Below are 21,807 nucleotides of genomic sequence, written 5' to 3'. Positions count from 1 at the left end.
AAAACAATGTTCCATGTGCTGATCTGCATCAGCCCTCGTTTAGAAGTGACCACCTGCTTGTGTGCATCGACCTTGCAAATTATTTGCCTCTTTTTTCAGACTCGTATCTTTGCACCATGGAAAGTAATCCAATGACATACTTCCTCAGAAACTCAGGAAGATTGCAAGTATGTTTTTGTTCATAATAATGTTTGTCATTGTAACTAATCCAGACCATGACAGCCTAATACGTGAAACAAGATGGAGGGTAGCAGGTGGAGAACAGATGAGGGAAAGTCTATACCTCATTTAATTCCAGCATCTGCTGCTATTTCTAATTAGCAACACCTTCCTATCCTTTAATTTTCCTATTTTAAGTAAAATGATATTATCATTTGATTTCTGTTTTTTATATTTGTTTCCTTTTTATTGAATAATTACAAAAAAAATCAAATGTCATCTTTAGACTGCATTGCAACCTAAAAGTACTCAGTCCAATTCTAGTTAAATTCCCTACCATTGTCGGGGCTACTCCAGATTAGCTTAAACCACCAGAACAGAGCTTACGAAATTGTTGGTTGAAGTGGTAATAAATGACTGAGGTTATGAAATTTATGGTGGTGGATTAAAATAGTGTCACACACCAGGTTCCTGCCTCATGTGTTAGTGCTGGAATTGCCTACCAAGACCTTTTTTTAGTTCAGCTGTTGTACTATTGGTTACTCTTCATGTATTCTAGTCAGTCTGTGTGGATGTCTTTTGTCTGTCACCCTTATGTACCTAATGTAGGTGGATATATTATTCTGCTATACACTGGTTTTGTAAAAAAAAAATACAACAAAAAAAACAAAACAAAAAAATGCTCAAGAAAAAGTGTCAGGGTATAACAAAATCAAACAGGTGATCTTCATTGCAATATTCATATGCAAGTTATCATTCTGGGGCGCTAAATGACCATGAAATGCACTTCAGTCAATTCAGGTACTATGTTCATACTTTGTAGCCCTGTTCATCAAGACCTATAAAAAAGTATTAATCATGATAATGGATTAGTTTGCTTATCCGAATCTTGGAATAGAAGATGAGGTTCACTTAAAATACAAATGCAATGTAGCACTCATGATTTTTCTGTAAATATTAGGACACTTCATTGTCTCTTATGGTCAACATGGAAATGTTTTAGTTGATATCAGCTTTTCCTCAATTGCAGTTGTTTTTTCATTTTTCTTGGTGCCATATTCAAGGGCATTTGTTAGGTACTTTAAGGTCAGTTTATGTCTGAACACAAAAATTAAGAGGACAAAAGATGTTGTCTACATATGCATTGCATTATGGTCCTCTACAGTTCCAAAGACATTAAGTGACCTGAAGACAACCAGTATTCTTGAATAAGAGCCTCTTAACCACACACAACCTTACTGTAATCCTTATGAGCTGGTTGTACCTTAACAATAGGCAGGTGTTACCATGCCTCTTGCTTTGACTTCATTCAATATCATGTAGGGTTCTGGGGTGGGAGAGGTAGTTTGGACATTATAGCAGTAGTTGTACTACATTTGCTAAGAAATATGCAACCAGTAGATTCATCATGAATTTACACTGAAATGAATCATCAAAATTAATTTAGATTTATGCATTTGCTACTAGTTCCTGGTGTATGGATATCATTAATGACTCCACTTTCCATCCATATCAAAACAATGTGGGGATAAGGGTGGCTGAAACTTCTTCCTGAGCATATTTATTTGCTTATGGATGCTTGCTCGCTGAGTGGGTTAGGGCATCATTACTTGCGGCAAAGGTTGAGATGATGACTATTTAAATCCTGCTCAAAACGAGTTGACCTAAGGGCATGGTTCATTAAATTCCACACTACAAAGTCCTCTGTGAGGGGCACCATCCTAGCCTTCCAAAAGGTGGGGGGGAGTTTGTGACGTTAAACCAAATCATCAATCATCACTTAAGGGGGGGGGAGTTTGTGACATTGAACCAAATCATCAATCATCACTTATTTATTTATTTTATTATTATTAGTATTTTTCTCTCCTGATGGAAGCCTAACTGTGGCCTCACCACCTCACTCTGATGGCCCTTGGGATCAACTTCCACCATAGAAGTTGTCATTCCCTAGTGTGCCCAAGCAGTCTTTCCACAACAGAAGTTGATGCCAAGTTATGAGGTTTAGCAACTGAACATTCCTTGTTACATTTTTTTTTCTCTGTCTAGCAATAACTTCATTTTTCCAACTACTAAGTCAGTCCAGCAATCCATGATGGTGGGAGCAGAGATGGTGATTTCAGGAATCCCTAGTCACAATCTAGATGGTAGGTGGTGTAGTCCCAGTGGCTGCAATGTACTAGGAATGTGATGGCAGTACAGGGTCAACTCTTCACTCTATATTCGGAGGTGGCTTGAAAAGATAACTAAAAAAAAACAGCCCCTCTCCTCCCTTTCACCTGGCTTGGAAGCCACCTACTGCAAGGTCATCCTTACTGCGGCAAGTTCTGCAATAAAGAAGGTGACACAAGAAAGAAGTAGCAAGCTTTCTGAATCTAAAGCCCCTCAGCTGCATCCTTGCAACACACTGCAACACCTCCCAATAAACAGTGATGAGGTATTTACTTAATTGTATTATACAGGAAAGGAGCAATACTTGTTGGGTTCCATCTCCTATTCTCTAATTTTCTAACACATCTAGACTCAAATGATCACTGCTGTCAGCAAAATTTAACAATATCAGAGCCAGTCACTGACCCACCTCTCTCAGTTCTACAAAGTGAAATTGCATTTTTGGGCTTTCATTGTTTTACTAGCTCCTATCTCAACCAATATCAAGATGAAGTAGATTTTGACTGGGATTGGCCCAAAATACCACCAGAGTGCTTGTTTGAAGTGAATGGAATCTTCACTTTGGATGGAAAACTGCCAAATGTGGTCTTGAGGAATTGGACCCCTAATCATGGAAAAGGAATAAAAAATGCAACATGGTAGTCTCGTTCCTCTCAGCCCTTGTTGGTGCTCCAGTCCACATGCAACATTCAACAAAAGCATAGAATGACTACAGCAGGAATTCTCATACAAATCTTTAGACAAAATGTAGTAAAATGGAATATGGAAAAAGTAAAAAAACAGGAATCAGGACAATATAAAATCGGTGAAAAGGTAGTAAAGAATGTGGTTTTGAAAAAGACCTGGGAGTAATCATCACGAAAGAGAAGCCTACAACTTGCCGAGATCAATAAAAGTGGCATTTACTTATTTGGACAGAAATGGTGAAGAAAATACTAATCACACTGTAAGACCAAGACTGGAGTACGCAGTGACACTATGGTCACCCAGTACCAAAAAGAATACTAGGAAAATTGAAAGAATCCAAATAGCAACTACAAAGATGGCCCCCACAGACTGTCATATGAAGAGAGATTGTCAAAACTTGAGAATCATGAGGTGTAGAGAAGTCCTTGATACAGAAGACTTACTAAATTGGGATACAAGAAATACAAGGGGAAGTGGAAGGAAACTCAAAAAGGAGTTATAGAAGAGACCTGAAAAAGAACAGCTTTCCCCACAGAGTGGTGGATGACAAACTGGACAAAATTATAGTATGTGCAAAAACCATACACAAATTTAAGAAGAATTTAGATGCTTTGAGATACAGAGATGGGACACCATGAGCATAGCTCCCCTTTCCGTAAGATACAACTAGGTAAACCTCAGATTAGATTGTATCAAGAGGAAGATTCCTAACCTTTACTGATACTGAATTTTGATCAACACCAACTCCCAACTTACTTTTACATAAAATGCCAAAGGTGTGATATAAAAGAATAACAGCTCCTACCAGAGTCCAACACCTATCAAAATTACCTTTGCCCACAGCAAACATGAACACACTTGCCTTCAAAGCCCCCTTCCTAAGAACCTCCTGCCTATTCTTGTCAAAAATATCCTTCCAAAAACATAACCCAGCAATGCTTGTTTACATTGAAGGAACCCTGATAAGTGGCCTACCCATCTTCCATCAACCCCCACAGTGACACACAACCCATACCAACAATTGTACCACATCAACCCAAACTCTCATTTACCCAGTCGTACAGGGATACTGCAGAGGAATTGTCCCACATTGGGAAAACATACCTCAATCTAACCCATTGTATTTGTTTACAAGAAACACAATTAGGTACACATACAATATCCCCCATACTCCAGTCATTCAATCTATTGCTCAAGTCTCTTATAGAAAATCCAAAGCTCAAAGGTAATTGGAGAGTCTTTGTATTGGTTTGGGTAGAGAAGGCTGAGGTGTTCCATCTTTTCATTGTGGTAATTGCATCTAGAGCAATTTGACTCTATGCCCTGGCTTATTCTGTGTTGATGCTGTTTCAGTAATGGCTGATGGCCCAAAAAGTCATGCCAATGAAGTTTTTGTTTGTCTCAGGAGGTGATTCTTTGGTTTGGCAGACATCTAGGGGAGTCAAGTGGAGTACAGAGTTTGGGGTTAGCCTTGGAATGCTTGTTTTGTGATATGGATGTGTTTTTGTATAGAAACCACCCTCCACAACTGCCCACCCAACCACCACACATCAGCAGTACTAGATAACACTCTTTTTCCACACGATATACAAATCCTTCCTTGCTTTGCCCAAGCTATGCTATAAAATAAATACATATACACATATATACCAAATGGTCTTCCCCAATTATTCTTGTTCTTCTCCTAACCTGTTACTACCACATTCGTATTTGTCCCACTTTCCCTTGTATTGTAGAACTAAATATGCACTCTTTTAGTCCACTGGAATACTTACCTCCCTTAGGCACACATTAAACACTAATCATTCCACTATAACTACTCCTATCTTCAAACCCTCCACATGACAACCATCTAATCCAGGTGCCTTACCAGGTTTTATCTCTTTCAGTGTGTACTGAGAAGAAAATTATAGCAAAATGTTGGTGAGACAAACACAAGTATACATGGGTCAGGGTGGTGGGTAAGAAGGCAGTTGAGAGGGTGCTTATGGATTAGTAACTGCCAAAAACAACTTGTTTGAATTCTGGACATGAAGGTTTTCAGAGGAAAGAGCTGTGGATTGTCAGATCAGAGATGCCAGTGGCCTTTGCCTCCTGGTCCCAAAAAATTCTGCTGGCAGGAGCTGGTTTACTTTGTTTATTACATGGCAACATCCATTCTCTTCTACTTTTGCACTCTCTCACCAGCTCGACAGACAAATCATGCATTCTAGGGCCCCTTCACCATATCCCTCCACCTTTTTCATGGTCTTCCTCATAAATCCCCCTCCAATTTCAGTTTCCACCTATAAGTTTGCTTGCCATCCTCGTCTGCTAACGGAAGTGTTCTCCATTTTTCAGCCTCCCTCCCTGTTCACAGCTCTTGCATCTTAATCATTCCTTCCATATACTCGTTTGACAGTCATGGCAACATTATGAACCCATTTCAAACCAACATACAACTAAAAGCATTTTCCTTTCCATATCTCATATCCATGTTTACCATGCATAAATGCATACATACTATTGGACCTTCCCTCCCTTATAAGGGTGGCACTCAAAGCATACACCCATTTGAACCTCATTCATTGCATTACAAATTTCATATTCTCAGTATTATAACAAATCCAAGCACCAGAAACTAGAGTATTAGACACTCGTATAGAAAAGCAAGTTATAGACAAAAAGAAAGAAGAAAAGCAAGAGGAATAATTTTAAGACATTTCTATGTTATGGGGCAATCCATACATAAATCCTGGTCCAAATATGAAACTATGCCAGTAGAGCTGTTTTAGATATTGGTAATTCACCAGGTGAAATGCAGTTGTGACTCGGTGCACAGCTTAACTCCTGTAGTTCTGTGGAAAGGATAATCGTACGCATGGGCTGGCCCTACTATAAATAGAATGGACATGTAAATCTTAGCCTTTTACCTGCAGTTAGCCAAGACAAGAGGCTTGAAAATTTTGCAGTACCTGTGGAAAGTAGGTAATGGGCTAAAAGTGAAAAGAGTAAGGTCTATGACCATATTGTGTTCTGGATGAAGGCAATCGGCATCATGCAGACAATTAGGACTCTGTGTGAAATCACTATCCATTTTTTTTTTTTTTAAAGCCCCTTGTTTATGAATTTGGAAATCTGAAGAGTACATGATTATACAAATAAGCAAATTTTGCTTATGCTGTACTTTGAAAAATAAGGCTGTATTAGTGTAGTCTAAAGTATCTGGTATTGAACATGTTGATAATTTTAAATATATATATATATAAATCAGGATGACAAAAAGTAAAACTGCATTTAGAGTACATTTATTTGATTCATTCACACCCATTTGTTGTAATTCCTGTTTAAGATATGAATAAAATACTGAGTGTTGTTTGTTGTAACCATGTTATTAATTTTAGTCATTATAATTTTATCCAAATGGTAATAACTATTGTGATTTATATAAAGCTGTTGGGTGAAAATGAAATGTTTGAAACAGAGTAGTGATATGTGAAATATGTGTTCAAATGTGTAGAGTAAAATAAAATACTGTGAACTGGACTGAATTGTTTCCTCCTGCAATTACAAAATACAGTAGAACCTCGGTTCTTGAGCACAATCTATTCTAGAACGGATTTGGTCAAGGACTAAAGCAAGTTTGGTGATCTGCTGGATACAGCTTAATCAGGGCAATATTTTCCCACAAGCTTCAAATTTTGCACCATTCTCAAATTTTCTCCATTCAGGTATGTAGAGAACCAATATTTTGGTCTACTACCATAGCAAACATTTCTCTCTTTTGTCAAGAACAAATTTGTTCAATTTTTGAGACATCCAAAAACAGAGGTTCTACTCTACAATACGGCTCCGGTGCTTGGCCTTCAAGCCAAAAATTTTATAAATCAATCTACTGTACACTACTGATAAAATGGCTGAAAAACTTGCTTTAACATCTACATAATAAAATGGGAGATGTACTCGGGTTACACACTTCAGATATGGGTCAAACAATGCAGACCTTAACATAATGAATATCTTCACCCCGAGAGGAAGGCAAATAAACAAGTTTCTGTAGCTATCCATTTCACAAGTTCAACTGCCAATCTGTGCACAAGTGCACACACCTCTCCCCATTGACATTTGTTTATGGAGCATCACCTTTTTTGAAGAATCAAAATTCTAATACATGAATTGTGCACATACAATACAACCTCATGTACTTTGAAGTACTATATAATTACCTAAACTAATCTCAAATTGTTTAATGGATGATGCTTACATTTAAATACATCATAAAATGGAAATTTATTATATTCAATGAGTAAGATTTATTTTATTTTATTCATTTTATTTTATTTTATATATTTTCATTCATTTTATTTCATATATTTATTTTATTTTATTTTTTTATTTTTTTCTTGAGGGTTTACATATGTAATTCTGACCCAGGGCAGTGGGCGAAATGCAGGGATGACCCGATCCAGGAGGAGTCGAGATAAAAGGGATGGAAGGGAGTGGAGTGTGGGGATGGAATGGGTGGGAGTGGTTTTTATGCCTTTGTTTTCTGGCTACCTCCCTTGTAAGGGGGAAAAAACTTTGGTATATGTATGTATGTACTGTTTACATATTAAGTTTCAGTGGTGTGGAGAGGTCTGATGCCTAGGGCCAACTCTTTAATTGTGTGCCCCAAAGATTCAAGTACAAGGCCTTATACATACATATACCAATGGGTTTCCTCCCCCCCCCCTTACATGGGAGGTAGCCAAAATTAAGGGCATAAATCCACTACCATCCATTTCATCCCCACATACTCTACTCCCATTCAACACCCCTCCCTCCCTCTTTTCTTGGCTCCTGGATGACAGGTCATCCCTGCATCTCACCCACTGCCCTGGATTAGAAGCAATGCAGCAAGACATCACATCCACAGCAAGGCTTCTTCATTTAATCAGTGACCCCCTTCTCCATCCCCTTGTGCAGAAAATGAGAAGGCTGAGAGAAACCCCTTCTGACTGCATCAAAATATCATTCACACGTACTCCCAACCCCCACCCATTCCTTTCCATGCATAGTACTGAGAAATATGAGAAAGATATTTTGAAATGGAAACAAATGAAACATAAAACACTTCATTCAATTGAAATATAAGTCAACCAAATTTACATTCTTTTCCCCAAATGATCTGATTGGATGACCAGGGCCACTGCCCCTTCACACACACACCCCTCCGCACGCCACTGTTCAGCATCTTGGGTGCAAGAGGAATGAGTTGAGCAGGGAAGGGAGCGGGCAAAAGATGGGTGCAAGTGGAATGGACAACACACTGATGCAGTCCAAGGGGATTTCCCGCCTACTCTGTAAATTCTCAACTGAATGAGGTGGAGTCACCATGTAAATGAAGCAGTGGAGGTAAACCCTCTTCAGCTGTAGGGAATTTCTGTAGTGGTGCTGTGACTTGCTGCATTGCCTGTGAACCAAGCAGTGGGCAGGAAACAAGAATGACTTCATACACAAAGAGCTGTGATATACATGACAAAAAATAGGTGAAAGGTTAAGTTTTAACAAGGCCAATTTATAATATTGGGGAAAATGCCCTTAGTTATACATATATTTACATATAAATTTCAATGTAGCCTAACCAACTTTCTAATACAGGTATAATTTCTTTGTCACATTCATGCATGGATGCCAACTGAATAATGTAAATACGTTGTAAATTAAAAGTAATTTAGGCTGTACCTCTTTCTGAATCGAAAGCAATAACACAGATCAGTGTTGGGGACTAACATAATTACCCCATCTTCATCCTTGCCTTCTAACATTTATCATTGTCAATATCCACAACACAAGGTCTGAGAAAAATCTTCACCTTTGACCTTCCTATCTTATACATTTCCTGCTCCTCATTTATATCATGAGAAAAAACAGGAAGATAAGATAGTAAAGTTAGAACTAGGAATGAAATGAGGAGTTATGTAATATTAATTTCATATCTGAACACCTTTTAAAGAAAAATCAGAGATAATATTTCAAATCTGAGAAGCCCAATTAACTGATCCACTACTTGCATTATCAATAAGTAGGCATGAATATAAACATCTTTGTGAAACATTTATAACAAACATGTGACAGTGTAAGATCTTCATTTCATTACTTATGATTTTCTTTAACCAGATAACAAAATAGTTACATTCATATTTGAATACTTATTAAAAAACAAAAATCAAACTCTACTAGCGAACCAATACTCTGCATAAAAAACTAGCTCTGCTAAATAAATGAAGCACGTATTTAAGATTTTGTGTAAAAGCCACTTGAAAACTAGTACAACAGGATCTATGGCAAGACCTTAAACAGGCTTTCATGCATCACCATTACTTGTATTTATTCATGACTATCAAATATTTTAAATTTGACAATTAAATCTTTGTGCAAACATAAACTTTTATTTAATCAATGATTTTTTAGTTTTAACATCCATAAACACAGCATTATTATTTGCTTTTGGTTCGCAGAGATGTTGAATTTCTTTCAGTCTTCTTCAGCTTCAGAGTCAAACTGTGCTTACAATTTTCTTGTACCCTCTTCTTTGGGCAGTACGACTGAGTGTGCCCATTATCACCACTTGCTCCACAATTCGGACACACATGCTTCCGTAAGATGGGGCAAGTAAGCCTCTTGGTCACTGGATCCCTAGGCAGAAAACAAATGGAACATTGATAATTATAATAATTCGAATGTTGTGCATAAAGCATAAGACTTGCTACTAGGAACGAATGGTCACCCGAGAACTAGTTAGCTCCGAGGAAATGAACATTCTTTGCACCAGAATGAAATGACTTGTCATTCATCATGACAACATGTAAGGAACAGATGGTAGGGAAAAAAATGGGTGTTGGATTGGTGTGTTTAGATGCATGCTTTGGCTGGTCATGTCCCTTAGAAGGTGAAAGAAGCTTGTTGGTATATAGACAGATAAATCATCATTATAATTGGCAAAACTGAGAGAAGTATGGGATGTAGTGAAAGACAAATGAAAAAAAGAAGTGGAAGAAAAAGAGGACGTGTTTAAGTGCACAAAAGTGGTATGTTGTATGAGGATGGACACTGTAAACAGCAAATGATGGAACAATGATGCACAAGGAATGGTGTCAAAAAAAGAAAGAAAAAAAAAAAAAAATACTCTACTCCCGTCCACCCCTTTCCCTCCCTCTTATCTTGGCTCCTCCTCGATGATGGGCAATCTCTGCATCTCACCCATTGCCCTGAGTCTGAAGCAGTGTCGCAAGACACAGCATGTCCACACCAAGGCTGCTTCATTAAATCAGTGACCCCTCATGCAGAAATGGTAAAGACAGGGAGAAATCCCTTCGGGCTGTCAATTTTTTTTTCACACAGACTCCCTCACTCCCCATCCCCCACCCACTCCCCCTCATGCATCACAGCATCATCCATGCACAATCATTCCCCATTCACCCCTATCTTCTGTCCTCTCCCGTCCTTCCTCAACAGACATTACCCTCTTTCCTAATGCCCCTTTCAGTCCATTCATCCATCTCATCCTTGGTTGCCCCCTCATGTTCACTCCTTCCACACCTCTTTTATTAATGTTCACTCATTCTTTCCATGTGTCCAAACCATCTCAATACTCTTTCATCAATCCTATCTTCCAACTCCCTTTCCGCCCTCGTGAATGATAGCTGTAGAATTAGGATTAAGATTGAAATACAGCAATTAAGCATATCAAGCTGTATGAAATCTGTATTCTAGAATGCTTAGTACAGGTACTCCTCGTTTAACGACCTACTCGGTTAGCGACGACGCGGAGTTACGACGTTTCGTTTAACGTAAATCTCCCGAAGTTACGACGTCGTGTACGATAATTAAGTTGGCTGAGGCAAATTTATATGATGTTATACAGTAATTGAACTTGTACGGTGGATATTAGCTGTGAGGTAAAGTGTTCTGAAGCTTAGGTCTACATTACCATCCTGCAAGCTGCAAAAACTACCTGGGGTACAGTATATACTGGTAGTGGTAAATTTTTAGTTTCGACCATGGGCGCAATATAGCAATAGAAAATTAATCATTAATTTTGTAAATTATAATGTATCAAAGTAATATGCAATTTTGTGAGCAGAAATAAAAAAAAAAGGTGCTAAAACAAATTTCGTAAGTAACGAAGTCATGTCGGACGAATGGTACACCATGTTTGTTATGATAGATGCCGATGTCGAAGAAATAAAAGGATGATGAATTCGTCTAACCTAAACTAAACTAACCTGACCTGTGTTTGATAAATCATTACCTGCAAATTAAATGTCATCCGGCTCGTCCTCGTTGTCATCGTTGTGAGAGACGTTGGCAGACGACAAGATGGCGTCCCAATCCTATGCTACCGACTTCGTTCATTAGCATATTTTCTTGTAGCATGGTATTTTTTACTTTCATTTCCGCCCACAAAATTGCATATTACATTGATACATTTTAATTCACAAAATTAATAATTAATTTTCTATTGCTATATTGCGCCCATGGTCGAAACTAAAAAAATACCCCGGTATTCAATATGGAATGTCAGCATACGCGGATTTGGTCATATACGGTAATTTCGGGAACCTAACCACCGTAAATAAACAGTAAATAAAGCTTTAATGTACTGTATAAAAGAGGGAAAATAAAGATGCATGTATTGCTGGACATTGTACATACAGTACATGAACGTATATGTAAACACTTTCGCTTAACGACCAATTCGGTTAACGACGGCGCGCTGGTCCCAATTGTCGTCATTAAACGAGGAGTGGTTGTATATGAAAGCATGCATAACAAATTATACAATTTTACTTTTTCTTTTAAGATGGTGGCCTATCATTTTTGATTATATATATACAAAAACATTATATAAAATATTATGTAAGAGACTTGACACCATAGTTACCCCAAGCATGGTTGACTACCCTCTCCAGGAATGTCGAGTTCCCAATATATCATTCTTATTATTAATCTTGAATATTGGTTCTGGTGTATTACCCATCTCTAATTCCCATGTATGGGGATTATCTATTACAGTCGAACCTCAAAAGCCCGGACCCTCGTATGACCGGTCGAAATGAACAAAGGGCGGACTTTTCAAGCAAAGTTCCCTATTTGTCCGGTAGGTGGCAGCGATGGCCGTACACGTGTACTCAAACCCAGCCCAGTCAAGCCGCCACCAGGGCTGCCGTTTCGTAGAATTTTGTACCAAAACGTAGTAAAATAGCGGCATGTGGCAACTGCACAAGGACATGAGGAAATTTTTTCTACATAGCGGGCTGTTAAAAACATTCAAAAACTCAAACTTTTGTTTAAAAATCATAGAACTAGTTATCAAATAATAAATGGTACATCAAAATATGACTTTTATTGGTAATTGTGTTACTCATAAAATATTATACCCCAAAAGATACGTTTTTACGGTGTAGAAAAAAATTCTACGCTAAAGTTTCAGCTTTCTTTTAGCACCAGGGCTGCCGTTTCGTAGAATTTTGTACCAAAACGTAGTAAAATAGCGGCATGTGGCAACTGCACAAGGACATGAGGAATTTTTTTCTACATATCAGCTGGCTGTTAAAAACATTCAAAAACTCAAACTTTTGTTTAAAAATCATAGAACTAGTTATCAAATAATAAATGGTACATCAAAATATGACTTTTATTGGTAATTGTGTTACTTATAAAATATCATACCCCAAAAGATATGTTTTTACGGTGTAGAAAAAAATTCTACGCTAAAGTTTCAGCTTTATTTTAGCGATAATAATATATATAAAAAAACAATTTACATCTTACTGAATATGTTAGGGCATGGAGGCCTTATATACATTCACAAATAAAAAAAACAAAGTAGAACCAACATTTTGTCAAAGTTTGACAAGTATATCTTGCTATGAAAGTCTGCACACTCCTGAGAAAAATGTATGCCCCAGTATGGTAACACTCCCATTCTACACGGCAGTGTAGAAAACATGGCAACCCTGGCCACCACCACTGTCCCGCGTGCATAGCTTTCGATATTTACAGTGTGCGTAATAAAAAATACAGTACAGTACACTATGTACAGTACATTTACATCCCTGTATTACAGTTATTATTAAAGAATTATTAGTATTATAGCATTAATATTACAGTATTGTTATTATTACAGTGTTAGAGTATTATTCTTATGTGTTTCTATGCCATATCCTACATTACCTATACGTATACCGCTACGAAAATCTACGGGTGTTAGGGTGACATTTTCAATGACCGGACTTTTGGCATGACCGGACCGGACCGCCCTTCCCCCCAATTAGTCCGGGCTTTCGAGGTTCGACTGTATATGTATCATACAACATTTTCACTTCAGTTAAGGTTAAGTTGTACCTCCTATAGACCTTTGGTAACAAAAGGTCAAAGGTCATTAGGTGTTCAGTGCGACGTCAGACCCCTATTACACTGTCCGGGACAAGATGTGAAACTTACCAGAAGTGTTAGTGATTCGTGACTGGGGAGTGATATGAAATTTACCCCAATTGCAGACCTCATATAAACCACATAGTGTGAAGTGTAAATGCAACAACATGTGCTAAACCAATGTGAGGTGATGCATTCTATGAAAGAATCAATCTACCCTCAACACATACCTTCATCCTTCCCCCTATTCCCCATGCCATGCTCAAATTCAATGCACACATCACCACCACCAGACCAAAGACAAAGAAAATCACCAAGTGGCCCCAAGGCCATGGTAAGTTATATGATGTTTAAATGGAATATCCAAACAAAACAGAATGATTGAAATGATTACATATTCACAAACATACATGATGCTTTGTGATGCTATTGTACTTTTCAGGGTTTGACAAGTCCCTGCTGATCACATGTATGCAGTTTTCTGCAGCTGAACATTGCATATAAAATTCACAGAGAACTCCAGAATTAATTCGGAGGGGCGGTCACCTAGATTAATTTGCACCATCAGCAAGGGATGGGAACTTTGTCAAAATCATAATATTCTCCACAGAAGAGTATAGAGGTTCTAATTGTGGCAGTGGGATATGTAAGGAAATGATTGTTGAGAATTACAGGGCTATACAAAGACATACAAAGAGCATATAAAGATATAACCTGGGTTACATGGTTGCCATGTGGAGTGTCTCATGATGATATGGTGAAATGGCTAAGAGATTGCTTAATATGTACCTATAGGATGGAAATGTCCTAGTGGACTGGAGTGATTGTAAAGTTCACTGTACAAGGAAGCAGGGGATACAGTTTTTGTAGGATCCGTCTAAAGTGTTGTTGGTAAGGTGTGTAAGGGTGTTAGCTGAGAATGGGGAAGAAGTGTGTATACATAAAAAAAAAAAAAAAAAAAAACTGTAGTTTGCTACAAGTTTCTGGCTAAGGGTGCTAAGGGTAAGGATGTCTTTTGGGTTTTCATGGATTTATGGGGATGTGACAATTGACGGAAAGGCACTGTGGGATGTGTTGTAGCTATGTGGGACATGGTGGAAGTCTGTTAAGGGTGGTCACAATTTTTTACAGAGTTTGAGGATCAGGAAGGAAAGGGTTAATGGTCTGAGAAGATGGGGCTGTGCAAGGATTGTGTGAAGGTACACAAGGGAAAGGAGTGGTCTAAGGTGAAGGTGATGCTGTGCAAGGGTTGTATAATGTCAACATTAATTGTACAATGTTTATATGGATGGGGTGGTGTGGATAGCAAACACAAGGGTGATAGGCAGGGCTTGCCATCTGTGAGTGACTGGGTAGGAACCAGGAGTCAATTCTGTTCATGGGTAACACTGTAGCTGAGTTGGAGGTTTGATTAATGCAGCTTGTGGTAGAGTCTGGGAAGGGGTGACAGGAGGAAGCTAAATATATGTAAAGGTAATACAATGTTTCTGCATTCTTTCTTGATGCAAGATAATGAGTAAGTACCAGCTAAATATATGTAAAGGTAATACAATGTTTCTGCATTCTTTCTTGATGCAAGATAATGAGTAAGTACCTTAAAAAGTGGCTAGAGTAGAAAGCTGAACATTCACCATTGCTTCTGCAAAAGTTACAGATGCGATACGTAGTGGGCACATTTTCCGGTTTCCCTTTATCAATCTTGAGCACATACTGGAAGAATATAACCATTAAAACTTTGTAAAACCCATCTCCAAAATTTTTATGAAATAAATTCTCATCACCATTAAGATAATCCATAACACAAACACCCAGATAATGCTCCATACACTCACTCCTTGAATATCTCTAAACTACAATGGCACCTCAGATAATGACAGTAGTCCATTCCATGACTGTTCTTAAACTGAAACATTAACCAAAATAATTACAGCACTTGTGCCAAAGCACCAATGAACCCATGGAATTGTATGTGTATGTTCATACCTGGAAGTATTGTTCATTAAGAGAAACAAAATTGTTCACAAAATTTGTTCATTTAGCAATTTATTATATGGGGCATTTGTTATCTGTGGTTGAACTGTACATCCATGGCAAAACATTACCTTAACATCCTTCCCTAATCAAGAGTACATACATATATACACCTAATAATCACATCAGAACCTGAAATAGTGGAAAAGATAGAATACCAGGCACCAATAAGTAAAAGTGAGCACATATTGATAGAACTAGAACTAAATGAGAAAAAATACATGAAAAGAAATGAACAATATAGAAAAGGAAGATTGATGTATGAAAAAACAAATTTTGATCAAATAAGAGAATTCTTTCAAAATGAAAACTGGGAAAGAATACACAAAGAAGATACAACAGGAGAAGAGAAATGGAATATTTTGACAAAAATGTATAAAAAAGGAGTGGAAAAGTATGTCCCAAGACAAAAACAAGAAAAAGAATATGTAAAGTGCTGGTACAACAGAAGTTGTAGAGTGTTAAAAAACAAAAGAGACAAAGCTTGGACAAAATGGAAGAAAGACAAAAGACCTGAAAAATGGAAAATATATACTTGTTATAGAAATGAATATTTACAAGCGTGCAGAGAGGAAAAGAGAAAATATGAAAAAGATGTCATAGAAAATGTAAAGATCAACCAAAACTATTCTACAGATTTGTAAACAACAAACTGAAAAACAAACAAGACTTGGAGAAATTAAGACAAGGAGGAGTTGAATACACAGAGGAAATAGAAATGGCGGAAATTATGAACAAGCATTTTAAATCAGTGTTTACAAGGGAAAATATATAACTGGAAGAGATTGAATGGAAAGAGAAAGTCCCCCCTATGAAAGAAATAGAAGTAACAAAGAATGAAATAATGAAACACTTGAGTAATCTTGATGTTAGAAAATCGCATGGACCAGATGAAATAGCAAACTGGATTTTGAAAGAACGCAGAAATGAACTGGCAGACGAAATACATAGCATAATAAACAGTTCCTTGAAAGAAGGAAAAGTTCCAGAAGATTGGAAAAAAGCAAATATAGAACCTGTATATAAAGGAGGAAATAAAGAAGACCCTACCAACTATAGACCAGTCTCTCTAACAAGTACAATAGCAAAAATTTGTGAGAGAATTATCAAAAGTAAATGGGTAAAATATTTAGAAAAAAAACAGCATGCTAAATCCAAGACAATTTGGATTCAGACAAGGACGATCATGCGTCACTAATTTAATAAGTTTCTATTCAAGGCTAATAGATATAATACAAGAAAGAGATGGATGGGCTGATTGTGCATTTCTAGACCTAAAAAAAGCTTTTGACAAAGTACCACATAAGAAGTTGCTTAAGAAATTAGAAACTGAAGGAGGAATACAGGGCAAACTGCTTAAATGGATGGAGGACTTCTTGCAAGAAAGAAAAATGAGAGTAGTGATAAGAGACAAACACTCAAAATGGGATGATGTAATAAGCGGTGCTCCACAAGGAACAGTTCTAGCCCCAATAATGTTTGCTATATATATTAATGATATGGATGAAGAAATTGAAAGTTATACGAGTTTCTTTGCAGATGATGCAAAACTATTAAAAACAGTGAACACAGAAGAAGATTGAGAGTCACTACAGAGTGATCTAAATAAAGTATGGGAATGGAGTAGGAAGTGGGAGATGGAGTTCAACACTAAAAAGTGTAGTATAATGGAATTTGGAAAAAGCAAAAACAGAATAACAGGATCATATAAATTGGGAGAAAGAATAAAAAAAAAGTAGAAAATGAGAAGGACCTGGGAGTCATTGTTATGAATAATATGTCACCTGAGAAACATATAAGATTTTTGGAGAAACTTATAATTTAATAAGAACAAAGTGGCATTTACATACCTGGATGAAGAAATGGTGAAGAAAATTCTAATCACTCTGATAAGACCAAGATTGGAATATGCAGCAATGATGTGGTCACCAAGTACAAAAAAATGTAAAAAAAAACAAACTTGAAAGAATACAAAGAGCAATTGCACAATTGGAACCAACACTCTCAAAACTATCATATGAAGAGAGACTAGCAAAACTTGAACTACAGACACTTGAGCTAAGAAGAGAGAGAGGAGATTTCATAGCTATTTACAGAATCATGAAAGGCATAGAAATTACTGATAGAGAGCATCTGATAAAATGGGATGATAGAAATACAAGAGGGCACAGAAAGAAAATCAAGAAAAACAGCTATAGAAGAGATCTGAAAAAGAACAGCTTTCCTCACAGAGTAATAGACAGTTGGAACAAGTTAGATGAGAAAGTGGTGTGTGCAAAAACAATACATGAATTTAAAAATAGTTTAGATAAAATGAGATATGAAGACGGGACACCACGAGCATAGCTCCCCTTCCTGTAAAATACAACTAGGTAAATACCAAGGCTTTTTCCCCCTTATAAGGAAGGTTGCCAAAAAGAAAAAGGCATAAAACCATTCCCATCCCTAATACACTCCACCCACCTTCTTATCTTAGCACCTCCCTATTGATCTACTCAAAAGTACCACAGTACCAAATAAAATAGTATGGCAATACCTATTTCATGATTCCCTTCCAGTCATCTTACTATTAATGACTAGGAAATACATAAGTATATTCCACAATTAAAGAGATTACAGCTAATAAAACCATAACTAATAATTGCATTCGCAACATATTCTGTTGACAGTGAACAAGATACAATTCTAAGTTTAAAGGTCAGATATCAACAGATATACCATTCACTAAAAATCATCGAAAAAGTATTTTTTAAAAGCATACAAATAAAGTTTTTACCTATTACAGAAGAATTTATTCAGAAAATTCACTTTTAATTGCGCCTCGCATACCACTTTTCCGAAGTCTAGATATTTAGAATAACAATATTGTTTGTTTGGCAACTGTGACGTCACAAACGTGGACTTCCCCGAACCTTTCCCGAAGCGGACGGGCGGAATGTTTCGAATAGCAGACGACGCAATGAAATGAAGACAAAACTGTTTTTGCCAAATTTGATAAGATGTAGATGGTGGAATTATATAGAATACTGTCAGTATGTTTTTTTATGTACATTAAACTGTAAATACAAAAAGTTATGGAAGTCTTGATATCTGACCTTTAAAAGTCAGATATCAAGACTTCCATAACTTTTTGTATTTACAGTTTAATGTACATAAAAAAACATACTGACAGTATTCTATATAATTCCACCATCTACATCTTATCAAATTTGGCAAAAAAAACAGTTTTGTCTTCATTTCATTGCGTCGTCTGCTATTCGAAACATTCCGCCCGTGCGCTTCGGGAAAGGTTCGGGGAATTCCGCGTTCGTGACGTCACAGTTGCCAAACAAACAATATTGTTATTCTGAATATCTAGACTTCGGAAAAGTGGTATGTGAGGCGCAATTAAAAGTGAATTTTCTGAATAAATTCTTCTGTACATACATACATATACCAAGGCTTTTTCCCCCTTCCAAGGGAGGTAGCCAAAAAGGGAAAGGCATAAAAACACTCCCACCCATTTCATCCCTAAATACACTCCACATCCCTCCCACCCTTCCTCTCATCTGAGCACCTCCTGGATGACGGGTCATCCCTGCACCCTGCCCACCGCCCTGGGTCAGAAGCAGTGTCGCAAGACACAGTACATCCACAGCGAGGCCGCTTCATTTAATCGGCGACCCCCCCCTCTCCGTCCCCATTTGCATATAAGGTGAGGACGGGGAGAAATCCCTTCGGGCTGCGTCAAAATTTACTCACACATACTACCCCACCCCCCACTTCCCCGCCCATTCCTCCTCATGCAGTCACAACATCATCCATATACAACCATTCTTCTGTAATAGGTAAAAACTTTATTTGTATGCTTTTAAAAAGTACTTTTTCGAGCAATACGATGATTTTTAGCGAATGGTATATCTGTTGATATCTGACCTTTAAACAGGAGTCACAGCACCTATTTCATAAATGATTACGAAAAACTTCATCCATGGATGATGGATAGCTGATTTAAATGTGGGTCATTCTACTTAGACACATTACTTCATCCAGAAGATGATTTGAAATTCCTTCCTTCACATGCTCAGTAGCCCTATTTCCATGATTGAGCAAGCATAACTTCCTGATGTTTATCCACTCTAAACTACCAAACAAAACAAAAAAAGACTTTTCTTACCCTTTCTAATGAGTGACTTGGATTCCAATGACTTGGTACATCCTTTACTTTATTCTCATCATGATTATACTGATATTTTACTCCACCTACGAACAAAATACAAATTATATATGAGCACATTAGGACTGTCACTATAAAACATTTCAGACCTAAAATCAGGTCATCAAAATTATATGATCCTAAGATGTGTGCAAACAGAAAACTAGTTAGTTTACATCAACCTAAAGCACAGAATATTAAACATAAATAAGACCCATCATCATTAATAATAATAATAATAATAATAATAAGAAGAAGAGCTGACACATTGTATTTAGTTCTTTCTCAATTCATTCTCATGATGTCTAAGACAATTAAAATCTAATGTCAGGCCAATTCTGTGTTAGTACTGCACTCGTGCTGAATGGTGACGTCAACAAATATGCTAGTGTATTTTCTTCTAGCCGCGTAGTATAATGGATGCATGTTGATGTTTGTGCAGTTTACAATCTTTCTTAAATAATTAGCGTACGATAAGGAAGCTACACTTGTGGCATCCCAATGTCTAATTATCATAACTCGTTTTAAATTAATATTTGATCCCATCTACGAGTTTTGACGCATTAATTGGTGAAGAGTGGATTTTTTTAAGGGGGATTATTTCACAACCACGAAAAAACGGAAATACAACACCAACTGAGCGATTCTTAATTTGGTAGATCATCAACAACGCATGATGATCAATTTGAAGTGCACTTTATTTCACAGTTTTGACTTATATGGAAAACACCCTACCCAAAATTAATTTACAACTTCTGCGTGAAATGAATTCATAAACAGCAATATGGGATTTTGGACATAAATGGGAAGAGATACTGTATGAGCAAAGAAAATATTGAACGGCCAAAAAATGGTTCCCGTTTAAAGCTATAGTTAAATGCCATGATGACTGATCTCTACTTAAGTTATCATCTTATGATTTCACACACAAACTTTATTGAAGGCAACAACGTCGACTCCCAAATCATATACACTCACCTTTTCCTGTTGTGTGGAATAAATCCTCTCCAAATAATCGATGCAATTCAGAGTTAATCCATAGTGGTTGGCTGTAGACCTCATTACCTGTAAATAATCGATTTTGGTCTTCTTGAAAAGAATTTGATACAACTTTTCCTTGTTCGGTAATCAGTGACCTTGTAGTACTCATGTTGAATTGCATTGCCGGGTAGCTTCACCTTATTTCCTTGAGGCCGTACCGGTAACTGCGTACGTTATGCGCACAATAACAGCATGGTAGCTGGATATTTACCATATTTGTGTTTTGATAATTCTATATAGAATATGGTTTGTATCGTTGCTATTATATAAAAATATACAGTTCTAATAATTAGTACAATCATATTTTCAAAAAATGTAGAAGTGTTCGATTACTTTTGAGTACCTAAACTGAATAAATCGTACATCAAGAAGAGCAACAGCGTATACAAATCTCTACCTCTGATTTTTCTGGCTTAAATACAAATATGTGAAAAAGCAGATTGAGAGTAGGAATTTGTGTTTAGGGATATTTACGTAATAAAAATGTTGCAGCCTAAATGGTAAAATTATAAAAGCGGTCTTAGAAAAAATTGTCACAAAATCCCTGGACAGTGGAAGGAGGAGATGGAGGTTGTGGGGGCGTGGGAAATACCTACCTTAGGTGAGATGAAGGGGGATGGTTAGCTGCAGTGGGAAGCCGAAGTCCAGGAGATTTGAGTCACCGACCGGGACCACGCACGCTCCCTTCTCGGCGCGCGTGTACATAAGTCAAAGAGGGGGGTGAGGGGACAACTCATTAAGTAGACCGTCCTAGGCTAATCAAACAGATCATCCTATTGTGAGGTTTAATTATCTAGATTAGTTCTACAATCAAACATGCTACTCAATACTTAGTAGGATATTTTAACAGATAACCTAATTTCACGTATGTATCCTACCTAATCCCTGCGCAAGTCTATGACATCTAACTAATACTTAATAGGTCGACCTTTTCTTTACTTCTCTTAGCGTCTTCTGCTGTTTGCGGGGATGTCTTCCAATAGGCGCGGGTCCCTCGTTCCGGCAGGATGCGTCTGGGGTGCGGATGCCTTTGTGGTTGACCTCGGCGGGAACTGACTGAACTCGTGAGGTAGCACTTCACGGCGGGAGTTGGGATCGGTACGCAGGCTTCTCTCCGTAATTATGCC

General features: G+C 37.4%; 1 protein-coding gene across 2 annotated transcripts in view; it reads right to left on the bottom strand.

The window, feature by feature from the left end:
• LOC143040722 (nanos homolog 2-like) overlaps positions 1-21,204 on the bottom strand; it is a 22,454-nt gene extending 1,250 nt beyond the window's left edge. Inside the window, exons 1-4 of one of the 2 annotated variants that reach the window (XM_076212088.1) lie at positions 20,618-21,184; positions 19,601-19,686; positions 15,008-15,123; positions 1-9,672 (exon numbers count right to left, since the gene is read on the bottom strand). The exon at positions 1-9,672 is cut by the window's left edge and continues 1,250 nt beyond it. In XM_076212088.1, the coding sequence (XP_076068203.1) occupies positions 9,474-9,672; positions 15,008-15,123; positions 19,601-19,686; positions 20,618-20,801 (585 nt within the window). In that variant the 5' untranslated portion in view covers positions 20,802-21,184 and the 3' untranslated portion in view covers positions 1-9,473. Of the gene's footprint in view, positions 9,673-15,007; positions 15,124-19,600; positions 19,687-20,617 lie in introns of both variants that reach the window. The other variant, XM_076212089.1, reaches the window with a different exon arrangement.
• Between the last annotated feature and the right edge of the window lie 603 nt (positions 21,205-21,807).

The sequence above is a fragment of the Oratosquilla oratoria genome, chromosome 29 (assembly GCF_046742065.1).
Source record: "Oratosquilla oratoria isolate Oo_2021 chromosome 29, ASM4674206v1, whole genome shotgun sequence".
In the NCBI taxonomy this organism is placed as follows: domain Eukaryota; kingdom Metazoa; phylum Arthropoda; class Malacostraca; order Stomatopoda; family Squillidae; genus Oratosquilla; species Oratosquilla oratoria.
Note: the sequence above shows the minus strand (reverse complement) of the source record. Positions and strands in the feature narration are given on the sequence as shown.